We start from the raw sequence: 19,249 nt of genomic DNA on the forward strand, positions 1-19,249 counted from the left end.
TATTTTTATAATAATTTGATTCTAACATTTTTACATGTTTTGATAAATATTAATATATCTTCTCGTAATTATTTTCTCATTAATTTATACTAAACAACATATTGTCGGTTTCCCAATTTGATTTAAAAAAAAATATATAAAAAGAAAATTACTGTAAGGATAATTTCAAAATTGATAGGCACATGATATTTTATTTAGACAATAATGTGTACAACATGAGTTCGGATCCATTTTACATGAAATAGGTGATAATAACTTATTATTGCATTTTTCATTGAAAATATATATATATTTATATATAATTTCCTTTTTTTCGCGACTGAATATCTCACAGGCACTTTATCTTTAAAAAATGGCAAAATTTGGTAAACGTTGTCCTATGTAAATAAGCACAAAGAGTGTAGCCATCACAGTTATCATCTACTCTTATTTTAATTTCTCTTCCCTCCCCATTCAAAAAAAAAAAAAACAAGAATTCGTACATCATGCCATTGCTATTCGACACTCTTAAATCTGTTTGATATACACCATATAATAAATTATGATGTTTCATAAAAGCTATAACTCAGTCATACCATTGCAATTAATCACAGAAATTTTTTTGACAAGTAGTAAAATCATATATATATATATATACAATTTGTAAACCTATTGATACGGGTTATGTGCCCGCTTTAAGTATTGATAAGTTTTAAATTTGTTATGCTCTAAATACGTAATTTCCGTAAATTACGTTAAAACGTATTTTTTTCCACGACCTTTTTTACTTTTATCTTTTTTAATCTAGAAGATAATAATTAGACAAGCAATGTGCATATTACAATCGACTGAAGAGAGTCACATATATACGTATAATAATTAATACCACCACATATCATCCGTAAATTAAGCTACCATTTAATATTCTAACGCTATTATTTAAAATTGAAAAGTTACAATAGAAGTATCTTGAAAATTGTGTTTTTTTCAATAATTTTCTTCACAAGTTTGTAGACATTTATTTGGAAAAATTTAATGTACTTTGAAAAAATCGACTAAAGATTTTATTGAGAAGAGTATAACTTCGTGTTGATTGTATGTTCTATTTAAAATAATTATACTTCATTTTTTTTTTATATGTCGTAGATTATATATAAATATATATAAACCTTTATCACAATCATTCATAGTAATTTTCTTAATTAAGAATCAAGACAATACTTTAGGTAGAAGGATGCATAGGAAACTAAGGAGACGAAGAAACCTTTCTTAAGTATATAAATACTTGGTATTTCGATAGACATATCACTTGTTGATATAGATCAACAAGATTAACAAATAACGATTAAATCCTTAAATACATTCTCTTAATGGAAGATATCCAAATGTGTAACACGTATGTTCGATTAAAAAATAAAATTTATTATGTAAATTTGTCCTTATATATTGTGTAATTTAGTCAATGCCAATCAAATTTATATTACATCTTTTTTTTTTTTTCTAGAAATTATTTTTCCTTTCTCTTTTCCTCTCCTTCATTTTTTTTTTTTATTCTTTATTGTTACTGTTATACTTTTACATTATCATGAAAGACATTTTTATTAAGTTTGCCATCTTTCTTTTCTTGTGGTAATTCATTTATCTTTTTCGTCGGAGTGTCATATGTACGCTTTTGACTCTCTTGATTAGTCTTTACATTATTCTGATCGAAATATTTATATCGATCTCCGTTTGCTACTCTACTAACACCATTCTGTACTACGCTGATAACATTATTTACATCATGTTTTATACCACCGATTCTGACATCGGCTCCGTTAACTTGATTCCTAGTTTCAGAAGAATCTTTCATGTCTGAAAGATTAAGATTCTCATTTTCCAACATCCAAGTACCTGGTGGTAAACCTGTAAAAATTGATAGATGAAAGAACATTTACATAAGAATAAAATTTTGTACGAAAAACACATTTTATATTCTTTTGTACATACCATTTAAATTGTGGCAATATTTATTTGTGGTATTCCATTCTTCTCGCAAACTAAGATTAAACATGCTATAATCAGGATTCCCAGTGACTTCCTTCTCGATAGTGAGGAACTGTGGTAGAATATTTTTTAACTGGTCTCCCGTCAATGCCGTATAAGTTTCGAGTAACATGAGACCTCGGCATCTAAAATAAAATGGAATTTTTCTTACAAGGACGTTTCTTCAAAAAAAAAAAAAAGAAAAAGAAAAAAAACAAACAAACGAAACGAAAAATGTCTTGAAGATACTTACCTTGGATGTGCCGGTTCTTTATATATATCCAACTGAAAATACTGATTATTGATAAGGAAACAACGTCGCCTTTTGAAGATAGTAAAGTGTGAATCATCACGTTGTGCTAACATATTTAAATAATCTCTATGTGTTAATTGGGTCTTTACCTCAATTACTTGACCACACATTTTTGGTCTTCGGATGGTATGTATGTAAGACCAATGACCTTGAATCAAGAAATATAACGTTAGAATAAAAGGAACTTCGTTTTTACCTTTTTTTTTGGTTTCAAATATATATATATATATATATATATATATATATATATATATATATATATATATATGAAAAAATAATATAATAAGAATAATAGATAAATAATAAAAGAATAATTACCCTTTTGACCACGCTTTCGCAAACGTGCTTGCATTTTTGGATTATTACTTTGGAGGTAGTTATGTACGACATCGAAATCCTGATATGGCGGAAATTCGGAGTCTAATGGTAGGGGATCTTTTACGAGGAACTTAACTTTACGACTGCTAGAACGTAATCGATCTCCAGTATCAATGCCTAATTTCTGGCAAACACATTCTATCATACGACAGAGTTTTATTTCAAAATCTTGCGAATTGTCGATCACGTCGAAGTAAGGATGACCGACCCAAGCTGCTGCGGCCTTGTAATCCAATTCTCTAGCAAGTTCAACACCTTCCGAGCGACAAGCATGATCTTCGGTTGAATAAAAATCTTCAGCTCCGTTTGCTGCTGACACCATATGGATGATCTGATTATATCGGTTATCTCTTAATTCTACGTTGTTCCAACCATTTGAAGCCATCATCAATTCCCATTCGTCTTTCGAGATAACTATGGAATAATTATAAGTTACATTTTTAGAACAATATCTCATAAATATTATTTTTCAAATATATCTATTTAATTTGTTATAATTTATAAATAAATTACTTACATGCCGAGGCATCCATTGCACCACGATCACAAATTATAAGACAATTTCTTGAGCAACTTTCGCCTAATTGAAAGAACGTATTTTCAATCTGGATCATCGTACGTAATAGATTCTCCTGAAATTTGAATCCTGAAACAAAATACAAGATATAATAATAAAATAAATACGCACACAAAGAAATGATATTCTACAAAAGTTTAATATCATGAATTGTTGTACGAATATCGATAGCATGTATTATAAATACGTTGTCAAAGACAATGATTCTAATGTTCTCTTTTAAAATGTGATCTATTCGTTTAAATGAACTAAAAGAATAAGATGGTAAAAACAAACAAGACTACTATTAGTGTGATGGAAATCGTTCCAAATGTAAGAAGCATGAAACTGGCAAAAGCATCTGTGATCTCTTTAGCCATTACATCTGGCTGTAAGATGTTCTTTTTAACTGCGAACATATTTCATTCTTTTGAATTATATGACAATTAAAAAAAGAAAAAAAAGACTAAGAAGAACGATTATCATAATTATATAACTTTGTTTTTTTATCTACAATTTGTTCTTGAAAAAAAAAAGAACCTATATCGAGTGTTTAAAATTAAATAATAATAAACATTATCACGTATTTTATCGTATGTTCATTTTAAATCGAAAAAGAAAAAAAAAAAGAAACACACTTAGATTATAGAAAATTAAGACGGAGTTTCTTTTTTTAATTCTTTCGTAATATAATTTGAAAAATGTCAATTTTGTAACAAGGTCTATCACTTATGATAAGTCAGCAATCGGGGACTTCCGTTTCTTTCAACTTATCTGATATTTGAAAAGTAACAGGAATATTTGTCTTCTTTTTCTAATATAACTCAACCACCACATTCAAATATATTTTCTTCTTCTTTTTATTTTGATTTTGAAGCAAAAGATTGACGTCATTTTCATATCGAAAAGACATTTCTTATTCAAATTGATTCTTCAAACTCTCAAGTCACTGTGCGTTATCTTTCAATTTCTTTTTATTATGTACTTCAAACGTAAACAACAATCTACATTGTTATACGGTAAAATTGTTTAAAATACCACGTGCAGATAAATCAATTGCAATTTTAGTCCTCTAATACAACGGAAGATACCAATCGACTTTAATCATATCATCTCAAGAAATATAGACTCATCCAAATTGAGTGTCACATTTTTCAATTGATTTAAAATACAAGAGGTATTTGAAATTTGTAGAAATTACTTTTTTTTATTTCAACGAAGTCTATATTTTATAACATTTATTATGAAAGATTTAATCGAGAATCTTCATCGAAAGTAAAACACCAATAATCCGGTAGACAGAAAAATAATACAACAGTTTGTTCAAATGATAAAATTAAATTTCAATTATATAAGTTAAGATTTACTTTAATAACGTTAAACTTTAATTATGTTAAAAACTCGGTCAAATGTATAAGCTTTTTGAAAAGAAAAAAAAACAAAAACAAAAAGAATTGAAAACATTTAAATGAAATATTATTTTTTTTAGAAATAATTTTCAAAGTATACAGAATTATATTTTGAATATTTTATTACGTTATTTTATTACGTATATGACGTTTTTATTACGTATATTTTATTACGTTATTTTTCCTAATCTTTTCACCTTTAATACTGGGTTAACATATAAATAGTACCATTCCCCGTAGAATTCCGATGGTTTACTGGTTACGAAATACTATGAATTTTCAAACATATTTAATCGATTCGAAACACATCAATTTATATGTAGATATTGATATTACTCACATGTCGTATGATAAGCAATAAAAACAATACACCATTACGCAATTTCGAAAATAAAGTTTCTTAGGTTTGTAAGAGCGAAAGTACGGAGGGATGAGAAAGGTGGTAAGGGAAGGAAGGAAGGGGTGGTTGGTTGGTAGTAGGGTATCGATTTGCTCCAAACAGCAGCCGCACACATAACACTTTCGCCCTTTGACCTTCACCTTACTCCGAAAACATTTCTCTCTCTCTCTCTCTTTCTATTTCTTTCTGTTACTATTTTTTTAAACGTGGTTTGAAAAGATACATTTATTTAAATAAATATATTTTTCTATTTCTTTTATTCCTTAGAAAGGTCTAAGTCGAAACAAAACAAAACAAAATAAGATAGTCATACATATGTATATGTAATATGTGAAACATGTAAATTATTGGATACAATTAAGATTTGATTTTATCGATGGTGTTACTACCATATTGTATATTAGTCATTCAAAGTATAAAAAAAAAAGGAACGTGTTCGTTATTCGTGTTAATAAATCATGTGTTGTCTCTTATTGAATCAAAAATTAATTTGAAACTCGTGCAATGCACCACACACATATACACACAGATTGACAATTGGTTTATTGCCAAAGAATGAGTGAAACCTAGTTGTGTTCGGTGGCAAATGATTGGACGATAATAAAATACGATGAGACCAAAGAGACATATATAAAGAGATTCATTTATATATCTTAAATTGGTTACTTTAAGAAAGAGAGAGAGAGTAAACGATCATCAACCTATAATAACTCATAAAGTTTCAATATCGATCAATTAAATAAATCATTGTAGCTGTTGGAATGTACAGTCAAAGGTTTATTGTACGAGTATGATAACATTATGATGATTGTTGCTAATTATTAACTTATTCATCGATGATAGAATAATAAACGATGATCAATCAGAGTTTGAACTATTTAAGAGTCATGTTTACGATTTTAATCACTCATTGGCATTTAATTAATGTAAATAAAGATAAATAACGATTTGTTTACAACGTTATGATTAGTCAGATAAAAAAAAATGTTCTAATTTGACTATTATAAACTTTCTCTCTTTCTCTCTTGAGAAAGAGAGAGAGAAAAAGAAAAGAAGCTTTTCGAAGCCAAACAGATGTAAGGGCGTATGCAATATCTCTTTTTAGGAAGCCAGATTAATGCATTTGTATGATTCAAGGACGAGAAATTAAAGACTAATGAGAAAGTTCTTTCTTTTTCTCTCTCTTTCTTTCTTTCTTTGTTATGTAACTAATAAGTCTAGATTATATTTTTAAAAAATAAACGAGTTATTTCATGAAAAAATAAACGTCATACTTCGTTTAACGTTATTCTAGTTAATCGTGATTTTTTGAATTTTAGAAAATACTTTCCCCATAATAACACGTAACCAAATGTATTCTGATCTTGATAATTAAAAAATAAATATGATTATTAAGAAAGATGTATAGTATTGAGGAAAATTGTTTATAAAAAATATCACTCTACTAATATTAGTAGAAGTGTTATAAAGGTAAAAATGTTGGCTATATAAATATATATTAATATATATATAATATAATAATAATATAACAAATATATAATATAATTATATAAATAAAATAATAATAAATATATATAAAAAAATAATAAATTATTATTATTAGATTATATATTTTTTTCTAATACTTTATTTAAAATTGTATTAAAAAAAAAATAAAAAGAAATAAAATCTAAATGTTTGTAATTGATTTCTTTTTCTGAAGTAAAATTAAATCTATGCTAATATTACTATTATTTGTTTAAAAAATACGTATGTATATTTATTCCACAACGAGAACGAATATAGATTCTCGTTATCCTTGAATAATATTCCAATCGATCGTTAATAATAACGCATTAATTAATTACTATTAGCAAAGTACTTAGAATCCAATTATTTATCGTATTAAACCAGTTTTATATCAAATGATACCAATAATCTCATGGCAACTATTCATAAGAATCTGACGGCAGGGGTTTGAGGAAGGGGGTATTGGTATCCTATCGATCTGAAATGAAAATGAGATGGAGAAAAAACAAGTGGAAAATTTCATCAGACTATTGTTGTGATCGATAAAATAACCTTTAGAATGAGAATTGCAATAGCCAATAGCTTAAAGGAACACAAAAATTGAGATGAACAGTTTGTTAGATGACAATGGGTAGGAGGAGGTAGAGGAGGTGGTGGAAGAGGGGTTGTATTCTCGAGAGGATTGCACATTGCGTGATTTTCTAGTCGAATCGAAAGAAGAATTTTGGCAGGTCGCCTTATTTTCTTTTACGCAATCACCAGATGGTGTGCGTTAGTTTCGACATAGTTTTTCTTCTTGTTCATCAAACCACTAAAGCGAGAGAAAACATTTTCAGAACATATATATATAACTAACACGAATAAAGCAGCAACGTGTGTAGATGTGTGCGTATTATACGTAACGTAATAATTTTATAATGAAAAAAAAAAGAAAAAAAAATAAAAAAATATAATAATAACATACAGCAATATATAATTACATTATATATACACATACACAACGGTATAATTATGTTAGCATAAAAAAGACATAATTTAATTTTACGAGGATTGTTAATGTGTTTGAAAAAAAGAAAAGAAAAGAATAAACGTTTCTTATGTTAAGAAATTTAAATGAAATAAAGATTTCAATCTAAAGCACGCAAAGTAAAGCAAGAAGTAATATTTTTCGATATTATCATTCCTATTCACAGTTTTACTAATTAAATTTTTCTTTATTTTCTCGCGACGAAAAAACACCTCTCATCTTCTCACCTTTCTCGTGAAAATTTGGATATGATAAAAAAAAAAAAAAAAGAAAGCATATTAAAACGTGCCATTGATCTGTCTAGAAATAGCATAAAATGACCTCTTTGTTCCAATCGACTATACCTAAGTCTAAAGCTTATTTTATTGTTAGTAACATCTATAATTAGTAATAGATCAAGAGAATAAAAAATTACTCACTGTTATTTGAATTAAAAAAAAAAAAAAAGGAAAAATATGAATTATTATTATTCTTCTTCTTCTTATTATTATTATAAGGTTGGATAAATTGGCGTCACATGTTCTCGAGAAATTCGCGAAGAACGGATCTCTTATGAAAATTTCTTGGCAAAATGTGTTATATTATACTATTTAAACAAAAACGCTTTTGTATTTCTTGCTAAAGAGAAGAGAATTTTAATATATATATATATATACAAAATATATAATAATATATAATCATATATAATGATATAATAAATATGATATATATTATATCATTATTATTATAAATCGTTATTCGTACAACGATGAACATGCATGTAGAAATTACTTTTTTTTTCTTTTTAATAATAAAAAAAAAAAAAAGTACAAAGAGAGAACTCACCTTCCTCGGCGTTCAGCTCTGAAAACTTGATGCCACCACTGAAATGGAAAAAGAGCAGACGATGGATGAGACCTTTGTAAAATAATATTTGGAACGTGTAAAAAGCTCTGTTTTATTTGTGTGTGGGTGTAGATGTATGTTAAAGAAGAAGAAGAAGAAGAAGAAGAAAATATATATATATATATATATATATTATTATATATTATGAGAAATATATAGTGAAAATTTGGCAATAAATAAATAACAATTCGTTTGTCAATGTTATCAGTAAAATTTCAAACGAAGTCATTTCCTATAATTATATACTTCTTGCTATTATTAATATTATGATATATACATATGCACATATACGTATATATACGTATGTACATATATATATAATATAAACACATTTATAAACAAGGTGAGTCAGCTAATTTTAATACCTTAAATATCTTCGTTGTTTTTGAAAAATACATCAAAAATATTTTTGGAATTTTATGAGCTCCCATTTAACCCATTTAATTCTTTTTAAACATTTGACGTATTTTTTTTTTTTTTGTTAAAATAACAAAGATATTTAAAGTATCAACGTTAACTAACTCATCCTGTATATAAATACGGATATGGATGTATATATATATACGTAAAAAAAACCTAATGTATAATTAATTTCTCTTTGAAATATAAAAAAAAGAAGAAGAAAAAAAAATCTACAAAACATTATCTCAACGCGATTTGTATAAAAAAAAAAAAAAAAAAAAAAAAATCAATCACGATTATTATGAGAAAATATTCTTATATCATTTTAATACACGAATACGAAAAATAGAGGATCTATTTTTTTTTCCTAAGGAAAAACAATTAAATGAAGAAATAATAAAATTATATATTGGACACGTTTTTATTTTTTTTTTTTTTTGATTTTAAATAAAATTTCGTGAAACTAATACGAATCTTTTCATGGATATGCCAAACTTATTTGAGTTTATTCAATTCTTCTTTTTTAGGTTTCTTCTTCAACATATGTTCAATCCTCCATTAATCGTCATCGTCATTCTTTCTTTCTTTCTTTCTTTCTTTCTTTCTTTCTCTCTACACAGACACCATCATTCTCTTTCTTTCATTCTTTCGATTCCTTTTGTAAATTTGTTATCGTGTAATTGCATACCTGAGCAGCACGGACGCTGTCTCGGGAACACGGAACACCTGAAAAAGAGAACAACCACCGCTCTATCGAATCCACAACGTAGGGGGATAACTCAAACCCCAAAAACATGTAACTCCTCTTTTTTTTTTCTTTTTTTTGCCTCTTTTTTTGTACAAAAAAAAACTAATAATCGATAGAAAAAATGTAACGTGTAAAAAAACAAAAAAAAAAAAAGAAATATTTTGATTTCTTTCCTAAACTCCCACCCAGTCTCACCCATTCCATTTGTTACTTAAATAAAAAATAAAATAAAATATGGGAAAATTGTGAAACGAGCTTTGACCAAAAAAAAAAAAAATTAAATATTAAAAAAGATAAAAAAAGAAAAAAAAAACAACAACAATTTGTTCCGATAGGTTTAACTATGATCGTTAAAATCGATTTCTGTACGAGAAGAGCCCGGATTGCAGTTAATCGTCAAATACAATTGCGTTAACTTTAACAATATCAAATTGTTTAAAGGGATCAAAATGTTTCCCTTGTTGTCTGGCTAAAATCTATATTAAACTCTCTTCGAAAGAAAAATTGCAAGAATTCGTATGCGTTATATCCGGTTGGTACGAATGAAGAGATAGGAGACTGAGAATGATCTCTTTTTTTTTTCTTTTCTTTTTTACTTTTGTTATTTTGCTTTGAGATAAGGAGAGATCAAGACGAGACATCTTCTATTTTTTTCTCTCTCTCTCTCTCTTTCTTACTGTTATTATTTTTATTATTATCATTATTAGTATTATATACACTTGGTGGACTATAAATCAGCTGACAAAAGTATACATTTTATTACTTTAAACATCGTTTAATTTATAGACTGCACAAAAATTTCTTTGATTGCATTTACTAAAAAAAAAAATAATGTAATTTTTCAAAATTAATAATATAATAATTAATTAGTTTAACATGGTTGTAATCAAATCTATTTATATAACACAAGAAATAATGAAATTTTAATTATATGTCTACGTTTATAATGATTTTATTACTTCCTCGTTAATTAACAAAATTACTATTTTTATTTTTTTATTTTCTAAGATAAAATTAAACTCGAAATAAGTAAAACAACTAAATGTGTATAAATTTGTAAATTGTTAACATCAATTCACAATATTATTTCACGGCCTATTTATTAATAATAAAAACATAATAAAAATAAAATTATTAACATATATATATAATCTAATAATACAAATAGATTAAAGGATGTATATTTATTAGCTACACAACTGATTCATAGACCAACCATGCATATAACAAAATTTGTCTACAAATTGCAATTTTTTAAATCATCTTCATTCGTACCATTCGCTCTTTTTCCTTTTCTCTATTTATGGAACTGTATTTGTTTTCGGGGTTAAAAAAAAAACAAATTAATAAATAATAAAAATCTATAATTCGGATGTTATTAAAAAATAACGAATCGACACACAAAACAAATTTATCAATAAGAAACAAAATGTCGTCATCCGTTTATTATACGGCGACATTAACATAGGTTTCCCTTTTTTTTTCTTTCTATTTTTTGTGTGTTTCTTTAGTTTTCCTTAAGATCCAAATGTTAAAAGCAAATAATAATAAGTATATATATATATATATTTCATGCCTACTTTCCATCCCATATTTTCGAAGAAAGTACACAGCCGTGCCTGTCCTGTTGTTTTTCCACCGCAAGGTCCTGCACAAACAAATAAACAATTTATAATTAATTAATTGAATTAATGATACTTTTACAATCAACCAATAAAATAATCGAAACGTGATATATAAAATGATAAGAAATAATCTTGATTATTACAAATATACTACGAGGATGTTGAATTTTCATAGCATAAATAGAAACGAAGTAGTAATACAATCATAACTAAATTACATGTTAATTTAAACATTAACTCTATCATATAAACGTTCTATGTTAATATTAAAACAATGTTCAAGAAAAACAATACAAGATATAATAAAAACATTCGTGTTATATATCCGAGAAATGATAAAGTCGTATGTTGTATGAAAACCGTGTCATAAGAATATTGTTTCGAGTTCGATCCAGTTTGCTAACGTGAAGGTTAAATTCATTAAAAGTATAAGTTCTTTTTGTTAATGCAACATTTATTAAGAAAAGTATTAAGGTCTCGGTGAACAATATTGTATGATTGCAATTCTGATTGATCATTTATTTGTCATCAATTGTATTTATGAGCAATTTTCCTTGTCCTTTTTTTGTTCACATTCCGACCTTTAACTCAACAAAAAAGAAAATAAAAAAAAAGAGACTGAAAAAAAAAATACAAGTAATAGGTATGCTTGAACAACATTCTATGAATTATGTTAACATGTTACCAATACATGGTTTTTATAATCATTCTAAAATTCAAAAAACAAATTATAGAAACTACTTAATATTAATTCGAAGCATTGATAGAACTAAGGTGTTTGCTTAGAAATTTGAACTATGTGAAAGAATCTTTTGCATTTTGTTGCACACCATCGTTGTTTGTGTTTTATTATACCTATATATACATAACACTACTCTTGGTGTATTTCTAAAATAAGTAAAAGAACAAATTTACCATCATATTTTACGAAGCTAATTTTTTATAAGCTGATCCTAGTCATTTTTTATTATTGTCATCATAACTAACTACGCTAATAGTAGAAATCGATATGTAATAAGATAGCTTATGATAACGATGATTGTCGTCCTTCGTGATATGTATGTATATTTCAAGAATAAAAAAAAGAAAAAGAAAAAGGAAAAAATAAAGAAGACGTGTTTATAAAACATTATAAAAGATGAAACATTATTGTTTAAGTATTATTACTTGTTAATTATTATTTAATTGTGATGATTATTTTCTAACAATGTTAAAGTAAACGATGTCTTTTTTTTGTTAACGGTGAACAAAAATTATTATTACATCGAAATGATTATTTATTTAAAAGCAAAACATTAAAAAGATAAAACATCATTTAAGTGTGATGATTATTTTCTAAGAATATTAAAGTAAACGATGTTCTTTTTTTAACGGTGAACAAAATTTATTATCAAATCTAAATGTTTGTTTATTTTTTAATATTTAATATAACTTCGAGATAAGTCGTCTTCTTCTCGTGTATATAAAAGTGAAAGAAATGATTCTTCTACTCGATCAAATTGACTATTTATATTTTTATTCCACTCTTTAATTGATTTAAATTGTACTAAACTGATATTAATAGGACGATGCACGCAAACTCGTTTATACAGATCTTCAAACATTCATCCTAACTAAATAAATAGCTCTTATTTTTTTCTTTGTATTCTTCTATACTTCATTTTTTAAATTCACAATTAAAAACAAAAACATTTAAATAAAACTTGGCTATTTTTTTTTCGTAATTTAAAATTAGTTAGTATTGTAAAAAATATAGATTCTAATTATAGAAAAAAAAAGAAAAAAAAAGAAAAAAAAATTGCAGATCTTGAAATGAAAATTAAAATGTCTACTATTTAAACATGTTACTGTTAAACATTTGAGTGCTATGGACGCATATGCATGTTTGAAAATATTAATATAAAATAATATAATGTTTATATTAATTAATTAAATTATATTTAGAAAGAAGAACTTTAATTATTAGATATAATTTATTATTAGAATCTAGTTAATAATAAACAATTTCATTTCTACAAAATATTGTTAGTAAAAGTATTCAACACTCAAAGGGTTAATGTTGAAATAACGGTGATTATTTTATAGAATGTTCAGAAGATTTCGGTCAATCTTTAAAATGTGATTAATTTATTTATTTGTGTTTGAAGAATTAGGGGGAATGATTTTAAACTATTATAAGTAAAACAAAACATGTGGAAATAAAAAAATATGTAGACAATGCTTCTAACAATTTTCGGTCAATTTATAAAATGTGTTTCAGGAAGGTGTATTTTGAACATGGAGGAGAATAAGAAAGGGAGAATCTCAAGCTATTGTCTAAACATAGGCAAATGAAGCACACTTCTATAGAATTCAGGTTTCTCCACATTAATCTTAAAATGTTTAATTCATTAGTTCATTAAAAGAATGATGCATCCGCGTTCTTTAGAAAATCAAATTGTAAATTGAATTTCTTTTAATTGTAAATTGTATACAATTAATATAATACAAATTTAACGTAAAATGTCTAAACATTATTTTCTTTTAAAAATAATTACAAATGGACGAAAAATTAAAAAAAAAAAACGCATTAAGTTAGACCTAAATATATTATCTAATTACGCCATGTATTATCATGATCAAAGATAAACGTGAAATGACCTTCAGAGAATTGTTATAAAGTAGTTAATCAAATTATGAAATCCTCTTGTCTATCGTATAAAGCCAATTTTTGTATTCTTTTTCCTATTTTTTTTTTTTTTTACTTTACTTTATTAAATTATACTTAAAGAAGACATGGAAAATATATAATCTTAAAATACGTATCAAAGTAAACCGATAATATACGTAACATATATATAGATATATATATATGCGCAAGGTCGTTCCAAAAATTTCTTTCTTTTTTGATGATAAGTTGAACAATATTATATGCATAATATATTATAATATATTAAATAATATAATATACTAAAAATTATAATTTAAATAATATACTAAATAAATATCAATTCTACTTTATTTGACCTTTTATTATACTTTCAATTATTCAACATAAAAAATATTGTACCTGTAGAATTACTAAAAAGAAAGAAACTTTTAGGACAACCTAATATAAAAATAAATAACTAATTAAACTTTAACAAACACTTTAACAAAAATGATATTTTAAATAAACTAATTGGAAGATAATACTATTAGTTTAAATTATCAAAAGAAAAAAAAAGGAAATTTGTACCATACGTAGGAATAAAGAAATAAAATATTTATATAATTATTTTATAATGTAAAATCATAAAACTATAAATTGATTCGTGAAAAGTTTTGTCTGTTTTAAATGAGTAACGAGAAGAAGAAACCTCATGAATATTGTGAAGGTTATTATTAGGGAGAGATAAAGATAAGGGAAAAAATGAAGGAAAGGAAAAAAAAGATGGCTTTTCATTTGACGAATAACGTAGAGTCCCCTTTCACCTTTGTACCTGGGTTCCATTGACGAAAAGAAATCATCCCCATTCCTTTATTTCTTTTTTCTCTATCTTTTTCTTGAACCTTCTTTTAAAATATTCTTTTTTTCTCTCCTATGCTTCTCGTTTATTTTTTCTTTTTTTTTTTTCTGTTTGAAAAAGAGAACTTCCGAATAATTTAAATACACGCGCGCGGTTTTTTCACGATAGGAGGAGCAGCACCCATTTATTGTCGTATTGCGCGGTATCGTTGTTGCTGTCATCTTTTCACCTGCATAGTACACTCCATGAATTCGATCGATATTTACTCTCCTCTCTTCTCTCTCTCTCTTTCTCTATCTATCTTTCTTTATCTCTCTACAAATAGAAGGATACTTAAACTCTGAGAATAACGTAAATTTACCATAAACGTTACAAATAAATCATCAACAAAGTTTATACATTTTTATATTCATTAAAATGAGCCAATGCAACATTGTTCTTCTATGAGAGTATGATAATAAAAGAAAAGATATGCACGTGTTAGTTTTAGAGATTAATTTCTAGTTAACAAAAAAAAAATAAAATAAAAAAGAAATATATTAATTGAAATAATTACTTTTTTTGTGTGTGAATATAATTTAACGAAGAAATATGAAGAAATAAAAGAGGAGTATTATGCAAGAGAACAGTAAAACATTCGTCGTAGGTGGAAAAACGAGCACGTGGTTTCTCGCGAGAGCGAGAAAGAGATCTTGAGCGTGAACGAGAGAAAGAGAAAGAGAATGCTGCTGGCTTAGTTGCGTGTTTAGATTCTTCTTAAAGATATTTCATATAATGATTATTTACGAAAGAAATATCTTGTCTATCCTTGAAACTTTGAAAAAATGGAAAAATCTAACTCGATGATTGGCAGAAACAAAAAGATTGAAAAAGGTATAATCCGTTATAAAGAAATAAAGTAAAAAAGTTTGCTTACCTCCTGTGAGTACTAATTTGTACAGCCTCTTCTGTTCCATTGCGAATGAAGGGAATCCTTTTTCAAATAATATTTTGTTTCGAAATTTCTTAAGCCACGGGAGTTGTAGCACTTCCTACATCCAATTCTGGTTTCGCGACGTTTGACACGTGAATGGCGTCTCGTTGTTTCACAAATGCAATAAATACTAGATCAACACATCGTCGTACATGTCGAAATGTATTATAGTTGAATGCATCGAATGCATGAGTGCAGATCTCTAAGGAGACAAATACGTTAAAAAGTATTATGACGAAAACGATATCACCGTTCTCGTCGCGAACTTGAAACAACGAACACACGGCTCGAAATAAGTCCCGTTGCACTAACCTTCCACGCTCATGCACCCTTAGCTCGACGACAGAAGCCGAATGACAAACGAATTTAGCCGAATTCTCGCAAATGCGCAAAATCGATGCGCACGAGCAAAGCCAAAATGTATTTGCATGAATGTTATGACGTATGTCGTATTTTTGTTTTATTTTCATATAACGATTTAATTTTCATCTTTTTGCATGCTTTAAGATAATAATATATCTGTCTATTATTATTTTCTTATTAATTTCATTGAATCAATACACGAACGTTATACGGCAAGCAAAATTTTATTTAAGAAGTATAATTGCATAATTGCAATAATGATCGTAGACATTTGTGTATTATGCATTTTCATTTTTTTTTTCTTTTAGTGTAAAATTTTCACAATAGATTAACCTAGTTTCCATTGAATTTTATTTGCAGATATTATAATAATTTATATTTGAACTTTTTGAGAGAGAGAATTTTATTACTATATTATTTAAATAACTATTAAACTCATTTAACTATTTCATTATCTTCAACCTTCAACTAACAAAGTGAATGCAATAGATCTAAAGAATTTTAATTACAATCTCTTATACCTTTATTTCATAATTTCTAGTTTTAATTTTTAAAATATACTATTTCATGATCTATAATTTGTAAAATACTGTATAACTTTGTATATAAAAGCATATGTCTTTAGAATAACATTGTTAACTTTTAAAATATAGTTTGAAACAATTATAATTAGCGATATAAGTACAATAAAGCATTGATTATCTGAAAACCGATTATCTAAATGACTGTTTAAAAAAATGCTGTAAACAAAATCTGATTATATTAAAAGACAATTTTAATATTAATGTAGTAAGTTACCAATAATAATCAATGTTCTAAAATATATAGCATATTTTTAAAATGTTTTAGTGTATAGTATATTATACGCAGGGATCAAGTCTTCGTACAAATTTTAATGGTATACCAAGATTAAGCAATTTATCCGGTGATCGTTTTCTCAAATCCGAAATGTAATAATTTAATGCTAGCCAACATATTTCAGATAATTTAGGTATTGTTAACCAAACTGCATAGATAGCATCTGTTCTTGCTGCCTGAAATAAACATTTAACAAAATGATAAAATAACAATATATTATGTGTAATTTTGTATGTACAAAAATGATAAAATAATACTTACTTTATCACGTTGCATGCTTACACCACCAAAAGTATACATACGACCCTGAGGAGTTAAGGCAGCAGAATGAAAGAATAATGGTCGTGGGAGTTTACATTTTCTTAGGCAAGTCCATTGCATTTCTTTCAAATCTAGTCTCCAAACATCGGAAAAAACAAAAGCTCCATTTGTACCTCCAGAAACAACAACGTAAGTTACACCTGTCTTTTCATCCGTATATTGGACTACACCATGACAACGTCTAGGAGCAGGAATTGTATTATCCTCGCTATCGCCTTGAGTATTTAAAATTGTCCATTTTCTTTTTTCCAAATTAAAAGTTGGTATTTCCTTATAATTCATAAATGTATATTTAATACTAGTTAGAAAAATACTATCTCATTTGAGCAAACAATACTTACTGCTAAACTAAATGCCTCAGAGCCAGTACCTCCTCCTATAACATAAATGTTTTTTCCATCAAAACCAAGCTCATGTCTATACCGTCCCATTGGTTCTGACAAATCCTTTCCGGTGCAAATGTAAACTTTTTCCCATAGTCCAGTTTCAAAATTAAATCTATGAATATCACAAGTATATTCTCTTCCAGTTGTACCGCCAACAGTGTAGAGATAAGGTTCATTAAATAGCAAAGCTTGTCCATATTGTGGTTTTGGCATGTCACCTTTTGCTATCACTCTTGTTGTTTTCCCATTATCAACATTACACACATAAAGCTGACCATTACAGACATCACCAAAGGGTACACCTGTTCCACCATAAACTATTAATGCATTTCCTTTCAAAACAACCGCATTAGATGCTAATTCATCTGGTAGATTTTCTCGGCCAGGTAAACGTTTCCATTGATTTGTGGCTAAATTAAATTTCCAAATTTCTTTAAAAAGTGGTTTACTGGCAAGCCATATGCCATCATTTCTCATATCACGATCATAATCAGTAATGCAAGGGTTAAATCCACCATATGAATAGAGGTTTTTATGATCGCACACTATTCTGTGTCCACTTCTTGCCTTTGGTCGTTCTAGGCATCGTGAACGATGTCTTACAATAACAAATGGTTTAAAAACATACATTTTTTTTACGGTTGATTCATCACTTCCCTATAGAAATAATAGGTTTATGATTTTTTATGTGAAAAATTTCTTACAAAGTAAATTCTTGAAATAAATTATGACAGAAAATCTACATATGAGAAACGTTTTCTATATTTCTTACACATGCAACCATAGTAAATAATAATATTTCTTTAATTTCATTCTATGTAATAGATTCTGTACACAATCACGTACTACATAAGTATATACGTGGCTATATATTTTATGTTAGTTATTATAGTATACAGAGAGAAGCAATAATGGCGTCTAGCTAGAAAATATTTCTATTTATATTCTTGAACATCTATTTCCACAAATTTTTTCTTACATTTACACTATTGTCATTCGTTCTACTTTTAATAATTTTTATTAGACATAATTATTACTTCTAATTGTACATACTTAATAATACTAACATTTTTTGCTCAAAATCTAACCATGTATGTAACCGACGTAAATCTTGTATATCAAATACGTGTCCAATTTCTATTAAATAGATTTTCTAATGTCTAATTATCTCTTTCTAATTATCTTTCTTGATGTAAAGTCAATATAAACGTAGTTGCATTACAAGCATATAAAGTTTTAATTTAAAATAAACGATTGATCAGCTGAAAAGAGTTGTAGAATCCTTTTTTTAACTGCACTTACAAATTATATACGTATACATGTGCATATAGGTATCCTGAATTGCTTTGCGACTGCGCGTCATCGATCAGCTGAGCGATTTACAGCTGGTTATGCAGGATGCACCTGTGCTTAACTTGATATATTTATTTGGTGTTTCTCATGCCGTCCTTCTGCAATTAAGCTAATTATTTTCTAATTACATCTTCGCATTTTGCAATTCTGCAATTTTGCAATAACACATGTAGATTTCGTATAATTAAATAGGTACAAAGTTATTCAATAGAATGTCTAAAAAATAATATTTTAATACGTAATATTGACAA

General features: G+C 26.8%; 2 protein-coding genes across 3 annotated transcripts; both read right to left on the bottom strand.

Annotated features, from left to right (window-relative positions):
* Positions 1-171: 171 nt before the first annotated feature.
* Ttd14 (TRPL translocation defect 14) lies at positions 172-16,014 on the bottom strand. Its single transcript, XM_015327219.2, has 9 exons — positions 15,661-16,014; positions 11,212-11,279; positions 9,572-9,609; positions 8,422-8,459; positions 3,213-3,341; positions 2,636-3,109; positions 2,258-2,465; positions 1,969-2,150; positions 172-1,884 (listed from the first exon to the last, which is right to left on the bottom strand). The coding sequence occupies exons 1-9, from the start codon at positions 15,698-15,700 to the stop codon at positions 1,547-1,549; spliced, it is 1,515 nt and encodes a 504-aa protein (XP_015182705.1). The 5' UTR covers positions 15,701-16,014; the 3' UTR covers positions 172-1,546.
* A 271-nt stretch (positions 16,015-16,285) lies between these two features.
* Positions 16,286-18,969, bottom strand: slim (scruin like at the midline). Of its 2 annotated transcripts, none has more exons than XM_015327220.2 (4): positions 18,734-18,969; positions 17,601-18,302; positions 17,200-17,529; positions 16,286-17,114 (listed from the first exon to the last, which is right to left on the bottom strand). In XM_015327220.2, the coding sequence occupies exons 1-4, from the start codon at positions 18,734-18,736 to the stop codon at positions 16,941-16,943; spliced, it is 1,209 nt and encodes a 402-aa protein (XP_015182706.1). In that variant the 5' UTR covers positions 18,737-18,969; the 3' UTR covers positions 16,286-16,940. The 2 variants fall into 2 exon arrangements, with proteins under 2 accessions (XP_015182706.1, XP_015182707.1); XM_015327221.2 differs by having other exon boundaries at positions 18,713-18,968.
* Between the last annotated feature and the right edge of the window lie 280 nt (positions 18,970-19,249).

The sequence above is a fragment of the Polistes dominula genome, unplaced genomic scaffold (genome assembly GCF_049000335.1).
Source record: "Polistes dominula isolate Pdom_NZ unplaced genomic scaffold, Pdom_raw_medaka contig_23, whole genome shotgun sequence".
Classification (NCBI taxonomy): Eukaryota; Metazoa; Arthropoda; class Insecta; order Hymenoptera; family Vespidae; genus Polistes; species Polistes dominula.

Excerpts from the sequence above, each read along its gene's own strand:
- Ttd14 (XM_015327219.2), bottom strand. The coding sequence starts at position 15,700 with ATGGAACAGAAGAGGCTGTACAAATTAGTACTCACAGGAG. Across the intron at positions 9,610-11,211 it reads TCGAAAATATGGGATGGAAA|GTGTTCCGTGTTCCCGAGAC; the intron begins GTAGGCATGAAA and ends TCTCTTTTTCAG. Across the intron at positions 8,460-9,571 it reads ACAGCGTCCGTGCTGCTCAG|TGGTGGCATCAAGTTTTCAG; the intron begins GTATGCAATTAC and ends TTTCCATTTCAG.
- slim (XM_015327220.2), bottom strand. Across the intron at positions 17,530-17,600 it reads CTGAGGCATTTAGTTTAGCA|GAAATACCAACTTTTAATTT; the intron begins GTAAGTATTGTT and ends ATGAATTATAAG. Across the intron at positions 17,115-17,199 it reads TAAGCATGCAACGTGATAAA|GCAGCAAGAACAGATGCTAT; the intron begins GTAAGTATTATT and ends TGTTTATTTCAG.